Raw genomic sequence first — 8855 nt, 5'->3', positions numbered from 1 at the left:
AAAGTGGAACTTAAACCCTTCACATGATGATGGATAGCAAATTTGAACAAAAACCTAATGGCTAGATACCTGGCTAGAATAAAGAAATATATTGGCAAAGTCACAGGTTCCATCCTTCAATTGTCACACTAGACAAATTTGCCTTTGTCCATCCTAAGGATTCTTGTAAATTTAATGGTGAAATCTTTATTCTATAATGGTTTCTTTCTTGTGCTTGACAATTGTAGAAAGGATAACAGCCTTATAAAACATTCCCACGAGCTAAAGAATTTGCACCAAAAAATGAGTTTACATTATGGTGAAGAAAAATGGCCGGATACCTGGCTAGAATAAAGAAATATATTGGCAAGGTTACAAGTCCAAATCCACAGCCAAGAGACCCAATAAAATGTTTTTTAAGGACAACCGAGCTACGCTTGTTCTTCTTGCATCTTGCAAGCTACTGTGCTCTTCTGCCTGGGATGACGGGCAAAGCCAAGAGATCCTTGTCGTCCATGGCCCAAGACTACAGCATCTTAAGATGCTTGGTGGATCTCCTGGGGAGATTTGGGAAGCTAGACGAGGCGGAGTTCTAGCGTCGAGTCAAATTTCAGCGCTTGAGAATGAAAGAATGGGGAAGAGTCCGATGCTAGTGTAGCTCCAACTATTCTTCTCAATGCCTGTCGAATACACTCCAAGGAGTGTCCGAGCTGCAACCGAGTGCCTCAATTGGGAGCCCAATGAGAGGCTCGAATGTGCTCTTGGCACAAGTGATCCAGGCCAGGCCAGGCCAGCAGCGACGACTAGCGCGTGGATCTCCACCGGATCGGCATTGATAGCTGCCAGGAGAAATAATTGGATGCTCGCCTATAAAAAGAGTGACAAGGCAACGGGCAAATCCCACGATCGCAATGTTCCACGAGAAAGAATCTCGATCTTTCATCTTCTGGAAGATTCCCAGCTCCCGCACTTTCCATGACCAGATTAGCAAGGAACCTCGAGGCCGCTGGAGACGATTTTCCTCGTGGATGTGCCTTCCCCCTCCCAGATCTGTGCTCACCGCATTCTCGCGAAGGCGTCCACTGCTGGAGATCGCTCCTCCTTCCTGCAAATCTTCGCTGGATGGCGCCTCCTCTTCAAGGCTCAAGAACGATGCCATGGAAAACCACCGCCATTGCCATTATAAGCTACTGCTCCACATTTTCGATCGTATTCCACCGAGGGGGCTCTTTACCCGGGCGTCTGCCGCTGCCGTGTGTGCTCTACGAGCGTGACATCTTCAAACTAGGCTCACAAGCACTGCTTTTCTCTGGTATGTATGGTTCTTCTTGTGCTCATTTTGCTTATACTCTTGTCCAGATCGCTTCGTTCCTCGAGTATTTTCCATGCATTGTGGTCACTCCACGCCAGACCTGGTATATTTTTTATCTGCCCTTTGGAAACTTTTGAAAAAGCTTGCTCTCTCTCACATCATGGCCATACTTTTGGCACCTAAAATCAAGTGTTTGAAGACAAGTTTCAACACCAAGACCACCACCCATTCCATGAAGTGTGACGTGTTTATGTTGAACCTAGGATTTTCTTTAAGAGCTTTCCTGATTTATTGGATACCCTAGAATTTTTCTTGTGAGTGAGTAAAAACTTTCACGGTTTGGAGCAATATATTATTGCTAGGAAAAGGCATCAAACTTGGAGCTCCCCCGAGGGTTTGAAAGAATTGAAACCTGTGGACCTGCAGCTTTGACAATAGATGGGACCATAGATAGCTCAAACAAGCCATCTTCCAGAACAACACCTTAAACGAATGTTGCTGGTTCTTGTTGCAGCATACTTATATTTTGCTTTTCAGAAGTAGCTTTTGCATCGGTTGCTTGCTCAGATCGAGATGCAAAAGTCCATCCAACCACTTTGTTTGCCATGGCCTCGGGATTTTAAATAAAACGTGTCCCAGAACTTGGAGCAAGTGACAGTTTCATTCCATTGAGAAGTTCTTGAGCTTGACAGCAGCAACGACATGCTCAAAATTTGCGTCCACAAAACAAAAAATCTTGTGCTGCTGTTTACATTATGGTATACGTTAAGAAGCAATTACTGTACACTTTTGACGGGAACCTGATGGCCGGATATCTGGCTAGAATAAAGAAATAAATTGGCAAGGTCACAGGTTCGAATCCACAGCCAGAAACCCAATCGAAATTTTTTGTCTACTCTTCAAAAGCTTCTATTGTACCTGATCCCAGCGCTGGATCCCGCCTACTCCGCGCAGGGTTCGGCTCTTGGATCGCGCGATATTCCCTTTCACTGGCAAATGCAGCAAGAACACTGGTCGCGATGGCGCATTCGATCGACGCAGCGTCAATCTTGTTCGATTGAATGCCCCAGAGGAATCTCGTGTCCTGCAACACAGTAATACAATCCTCCATTCAGAGCTCCAATCGCGGCCAGGCAAACAAGACCTTCGATTCCATGCCGGATCATGACGTGCTTGCATGGAACTCACTCATTACACTGTATGCCCAGTCCGGGAATCGGAGTTCCGTCTCTTGGAACCGCGTATGTGGCAGCATCCCGGATCCGTGACTGAGAGTCTATGTTTGATTGCTTCTCAGAGCGTCATGGAACTCGATGATAATGGCGCTCACGCACCAGGGGCAAATTCTGGCAGCGAAAGACCTTCGACAAAATGTCTCCAAGGATCTCGTGTCCTACGACTGTGCTACCCCCGGAATGACAGGACGTTCCATCGGTTCCCCTTCATCAGAGGGGGGATTTGGCCACCGTGAAAGAGATCTTTGATTTCATGCCAGATCAAGACGTGGTGCGTGGACGGCGATGACGACAGCCACCAGGGCTTCGTCGCCCTCATGAAGAACATCTTCGATCAAATAAGAATCCAGTACCGTGGATCCTCGCATTTGCGAGAATGGGCATTTTGACGAGGCCGTTCACGAGATCCTGCGCATGTCTGCTGGATAGCTCTCACGCAACTTTCAACTTGAGCACCGCCAGAAGCATGTTGGAGAGCATGCAAATGTGCACCTTGGTTTCCTGGACGAAAAACCCTCAGAACTGGCACTATGATCGAGCAGTGGAAGTCTTCCAGCTTATGAATCTCGAGGGTGTCAAGCCGGACGAGTAACTTCGTGCAGCCATGTTGGTCTAGTAGCCGAGTTGGTACTTTCAAACTTGCTCTAGAAGAGTATCACTCCATTTGTTTCTTGAGATCATACACACATAATAAGAAAAATATATCTGAATACCTCCTTAGATTGAACATATCTCCTTAGATTTGAAGACAAAGGCCTATGCTTCTCATCCTTTTGCGGCTGATTTATCGTGTAGATAAAAGGCTTATATAGGTATCACCACACCAATAGAGACTATACTCAAGCATCACACCATATTATCTATGAGGGGAGTATAATGAAAAGAGAACTTTTTCTATAAGATATAGTCCAATAGCTAGTTCGTTAGTTTCTAGTTGTTGTTCACACTCTTTGCAGATCCTCTCCATCTCTTTGAAGAACCAAGTCACAGTCTGGAGTTTTGGAGCCAAGCAGTGATCTCGCCCATGGCTCTGGTTTCGGATACAGTGGGCAGTCAAAGAGGACGTGGTACACATCCTCGACTTGCTTTTGGTTACAGCGTGATATTCCTGCAGTACACAAGGCCTGCAATGTTGTCCTTGTTCAATGACCATAACACGATAAATCTCATATTTTGTAGCAGTTGTGACAAGCCAATTTTGCATAGCTTGGTCTATCCAATATTGGTTGTTCCAATGATTGGATAGCAGGTGTTCCATCCATTCTTGCAATTCCTTCCACTGTGGTTCATGCTGGATGAAGTTTGTGTGAAGTGCTTCTAACATACCCCAGATATATATCGGGGTAGTCCTGGAGCTGACTTCACGTGCATAAAGGGCAACTGGTGGCACTTTAGCATTATAGAATAGTCTTCCAATCTGTGACTGTATTGTTATGGCAGTCTGACTAGAAACTATAATATGCCATTTTTGCGGCTTTCTCATGGCCTTCAGTAAGCTTAAGTTTCTTCACAAGCTCACCATCATAGAAATATATCCTGGAAGATATTATCTGCGTTTTGGCCAAGTTCACTTGCATTCCTGCCTCCACACAGAAGCTCTCGAGTGTGTCTGGATCCGGGGCAACCAGCAGCAAGACGTCAGCATATAGAAGCGAGTATACGATAATTCTTCTCCTTTAATATCACTTCCAACGCCCCAATGTCTATTGCAAACAACGTAGGGGAGAGTGGACACTTTTGCGTATGGTTGATGACCATTAAAGATTTGTAGTTTCACCAATTTGTAAAGCTCAATGATGGCAGCTCAGTGATGTCTGTCAAATGCCTTGGCAAGTCGATATAACCACTTTGAAGCGAAGATCCATTTTCTAGTTCTTATCAAAACAAAGTGAATCTCTAAAACTCTGGGAGTCGTTGCCTCTGGGATTCCCATGTACAATTCAAACTGGGAAAATCCAGTCCATGGGCGTCCAAGCTCACCTCTTGGTGTGACGCAGCCATTGGATCTATTGCCGAGTGGTGGCCACCCAGATAGAAATTTCTAGGATTGTCCAGCCTACGCTCTCGATAGAGATCAATGCTACCTATAGCTCCTCTCTTTATGTGGTGGCTTTGCACCATCTCTTTGTACTTAACAGATGAGATAAGATCTCAACATTTCAACAAGAGAAATCAAACATCACACAAGGGAAGAACTTCGAGATCTTTGCCATGCAGCACGTTAGCTCTCCTTATGACCAACCTCCAGTGGCTTGTTCTTTACCTGCTGTGCTTGCTTTTTTAAAGATATAAGCAGCTGCATCGGTGACTGTCACCATTTTGGCCATCCTCTTCTGGAGATTGCTGGATGGCTGCTTCCTGTTCATCTTCTAGATCTGGGGATGGATGTTTGAGGGGATCATGTAGTGGGGGACTTCTTGTTCGCCTTGTTGAGCAGCTCTTTTGTATTTGCGCCGTTATACTCATTGTAGTTATCCCAAAAACTCGCTATGGGATGTTCGTGTAGTGCATGAATAGCTTTCCATCAGGTAGCGATTTCCTGTCTTGGACCATTCATTGAAAATCAATGGTAACCATCAGAAAAGAAAATGACAGCTATGTCACCCAAATCGGATGAAACGATTCACTGTGAGCCGGGAGTTTGATTCTCCCCCTGTTCGAAGAAGTGATCCCTGTAACACACCCGCAACACCATCCCCTCGGCGTGGATCTGCGCCAGCAGCTTGTCCTCGCTGAAAATCTCCTCCGCACTCAGCGACGCCGGCTCTTGCGGCCTCGGCGCGGCGCTCCCAGCCGTCTCGAAGATGGCCTCGGAGCAAAAGTCCTTCCACTTTGTCCGCGAGTTCTTCACTCTCTCCACCTCCGTCACCAGCCGGTAGACGAACACCTTGCGCTTCTGCCCAAGCCGGAACGCCCGGCTGATCGCCTGGTTGGTCTGCGCCGGGTTCCACACCGGATGGAGCAGCACCACTCTCGAGGCCCCGACGAGCGTGATCCCCTCGGCGCAGGCTCGGATGGACGCCAGGCACACGCGCGCCTCGGACCCCTCCGCGTTGAACCTGTCCATAAGTTCGTGTCGCTCCTCGGTCACCAGCGCCCCGTGGAGGAACACCACCTCCTTGTCCCGCGACCACCCGCGCTCCAGCTCCAGCATGCGCAGCAGCAGGTGGAATGGCGCCAGGAACTCGCCAAACACGAGCACCTTCTCGTTGGCGCACTGGCACAGCTCGATGAGCTTCATCACGAACGCCGTCTTCATGCTGGCGCGCACGTCCACCACCTCCGCCGCCACGGCGGAGAAGTCCCCCCCGGCGGCCTCGGCGCTCCTCAGCAGCGGGTGGATGGAGATCCTGGTCCGGGTGATGTCCATCTCGAGCGTGCCCGCCACTGCGGCCACCAGCTTGTGCTGGAGCTCCGTCATGACCGTGGTTATCTCGTAGTCCCGTAGCCCCGGGAGGACCTCCGTGAGGATGGCACCCGTGTAGTGGTCCGTGAATCCCTGCGTCATCTTCACCAGCTTCATCTGCGCGGCTTGCATCTCCCTGTGGCCATGACCGTCGTCGAACTTCCTGCCTATCTCCTTGATGAACCACCTCCGAGCTCGGTCCTCCATCTGGAGCTGCTGGATGAAGTTGGGCCTCGCGAGAAAGATGAGGTTGAAGAGCTCCTCGAACGTGTTCTGGAACAAGGTGCCGGACAGCAGTATCCGCAGCTTGGTCTTCATATTCATCACTGCGTTCCTGAGCAGCGTCCCATTCGATCGCAGCGTGTGCCCCTCGTCCAGGATCACCAGCTCCGGGCTCTCGAGCATGTAGCTGCGGTACTCCTTCTTCAAGCTCATCTTCATAAACAAGGTGAAGCCCATCACCAGCACGCCCCGTTGCCTGTGCCACCGTGAGAGGACCTCTAGCCGCCTTGACTTCCGAGAGCTCAAGAAGAATGGTGTGTCCATCTGGGATTTCCGAAACTCTTCTCTCCATACGTTCTGGACCATCTTCGGACAAAGCACGAGCAGCCGGCATCCCGCCATGATCTCTTTGTACTTTGAATAGAAGTAAACCGTGGCAAACGTCTTGCCGGTGCCAGGGGCGTGTGCCAGAATGCAGCCTCCCTCCTCGTCCACGATGTTTCTCTTCATGAAGCGCACGGCACGTCTTTGATGGGCATGTAAGCTTCTTCTTGTGTCAGTACTGGGAAAGTAAGGGTCGTCAGCCAGATCGTCGTTTAGATCGTTGAGTTCCGGCCTTCTGATGAAGGGATCCGGATTTTCAAGTACGTTCTGCGGCAGCCTGAAGCTCCAGTCCTGCAAAAAACTTTAGCGCTAGTATATCTGTAGAAATCAAACGAGCTTACCGGATGTGGCGCCATCTCTTCGATAGGAATCCCAACGTATCCACATACACTGCAAATAAGTCCCACCAACTCGTTCAAAACGTAGTCGTGTACCTCACATATATCGTCAAAGCTGCTCATGCGTGGTGCCTGTAAAAAACAGGAATTATTGTGAGCATGCATGATATACTAGAATCACTGACCTCATCTTCTTCAGTTTTTCTTGGAAACACCATTTCCATTTCCCTCAAGATTTTCTCTTCCATTGTCGGCTCTGGCTCGAAACTAACATGCTTTCTGTTCCAATAATCTTCCAGGCTTACTAGATATCCTTGTTCCTTTTCAAGGTTCTCCTCCCCTAAGTGTGTGTAAATGTCTGTCTCTGTCCTTTTTCTACTTTTCTTTCTGTGAGCGCTCGCCCTGTCACCACGAGTGGCCCTGTCATCTTCACGCTTACGCTTTAAAGACTTGCTTTTCTTCTTCACCCTGGGCGATTTGTCCTTCAAAGAGTCCCTTCTAGACGAGCTTTTCTCTCGGTGCCTTAAAGTCTGTTCATTCCCAGGCCTCTTGGTTTTCTTCGCTTTCTCCTTCGACCTGCGTACTCCCTGGACAGGCTTTCTCGGTGACACATACGTTCTTTCGTTTAGTCTGTCAACGTAGTCCTCTTCATCCGAGTCTAGTACCTCAGTCGGGCGAAGCTCTGCGTCCAACAAGGCCTCAAAGTCGTCGCTGGAGGAGTCGTCGTCAATTACTTCGAGCTCGTAGCAGCCATGTCTGTGGTGGTGATCGTGGTGGTGGTGACGGTGGCGTTGGATTCCCAGGCCGTATCTGCTTCCATCATGTTTGCTCTTGATTGAGCCAACGTCACGAGACCATACCCGTTTCGTCAATCCCGGCCGGATTGCCGCTTGCACGACCTCCTCGAAGTCAATGTGGTTGGGCGCTTGCAAGATTTTTATCCTCGCAATGCCTACAGTCTCAGGTTTGTGTTTTAGTGTTGTCAAGTCTGTTACCTTGTCACCGATGCTGTACAGTTTAACGATTATCCTACAGTCGCATTTAGTGTCGTGTGGTCTTTTGTGAACTTTGTCAATGTTAGCGTCATGCCAAGCCTACACAGAAAGAGTGGAAGTCACAAACCCAGAAGATAGAAAGTCACAAACTCAAAAGAAGATACTAGCTTACCTTCACATTAGTCTGTGGGTGACGAGCAAAGACGCAAACATCCACGCCTTCTTTGAGAAGAATGCAGTCTTCGTCGCTCGCCCTTCGACTGCTAAGTCTGATGCATTGCAAATCTATTCTCACGTCCTTCTTCTCGAATTCCACACAGCGGACAATGTAAGCGCCGCTACTGGCTTCCTCTTCACGTATGGAATCCACAGTCCACCAGCGATCGCGGAAGAAAACTTCGAGAGCTGTGCAAGAAAAACAGAGAAAGATGGGAGAAAATGGAAGAGAGTTATGAGCTCAAGTACCGGTTGGAACGAGAAGAAAAAAATCTGCTTAGAATGACAAGGCTTACACGGCTGTGGTGTGAGCTCGGTGCTCGCCTTGTTGAATTTGAAATGGCAGCAGGTCTTGCATTGAGCGCGCGTCCCGCGCTTGCGGCAAGATGCGAAAGAAAACGGCAATGCTGGATCCAAGAAGCGGCAAAAGCCTCAGGATATCCCTCGAAATATGCGGAGAAACGAGCTCCAGGACGCGAAATCTCACCTGATTTCGCTGGCCCGGAGACGATCTCGACGGCGGAAGACTCAGAATCGCTGCTGCTGGCGCTGGCGCTGCGATCGGACGAGGAGGAGGAGTCGGATGACGAGGTGGAGAGAACGATCGGTCCGCTGGACGAATCCATCCACTCCTAAACCCTAACGAGCCGCTACCACGGACGGATTTTCTCTCGTGGCATACGCATGCTGTTTTTAAGGACATTCATACTCGAGTCTCCCGGAACGTTGGATCGCAACGACGTGGCCAAAATCTGGCCGTTGGGGCTC

General features: G+C 49.0%; 1 protein-coding gene across 1 annotated transcript; it reads right to left on the bottom strand.

Moving 5' to 3' along the window:
- Nucleotides 1–4894: 4894 nt before the first annotated feature.
- Nucleotides 4895–8731, bottom strand: LOC9653729 (SNF2 domain-containing protein CLASSY 1). The gene is made up of 6 exons (XM_002978379.2): nt 8575–8731; nt 8384–8494; nt 8044–8276; nt 7062–7970; nt 6880–7008; nt 4895–6829 (listed from the first exon to the last, which is right to left on the bottom strand). Exons 1-6 carry the CDS (start codon nt 8711–8713, stop codon nt 5150–5152), a joined length of 3201 nt encoding a protein of 1066 aa, XP_002978425.2. The 5' UTR covers nt 8714–8731; the 3' UTR covers nt 4895–5149.
- Between the last annotated feature and the right edge of the window lie 124 nt (nt 8732–8855).

Source organism: Selaginella moellendorffii, unplaced genomic scaffold (genome assembly GCF_000143415.4).
Source record: "Selaginella moellendorffii unplaced genomic scaffold, v1.0 SELMOscaffold_37, whole genome shotgun sequence".
Taxonomy (NCBI): domain Eukaryota; kingdom Viridiplantae; phylum Streptophyta; class Lycopodiopsida; order Selaginellales; family Selaginellaceae; genus Selaginella; species Selaginella moellendorffii.
This window is presented reverse-complemented; position numbering and strand designations above follow the sequence as displayed.

Coding starts and splice junctions, on each gene's coding strand:
- LOC9653729 (XM_002978379.2), bottom strand. CDS start 8,713: ATGGATTCGTCCAGCGGACCGATCGTTCTCTCCACCTCGTCATCCGAC. Junction 8,277..8,383: donor CGAGCTCACACCACAGCCGT/GTAAGCCTTGTC, acceptor TTTCTTGCACAG/CTCTCGAAGTTTTCTTCCGC. Junction 6,830..6,879: donor AAGAGATGGCGCCACATCCG/GTAAGCTCGTTT, acceptor AGTTTTTTGCAG/GACTGGAGCTTCAGGCTGCC.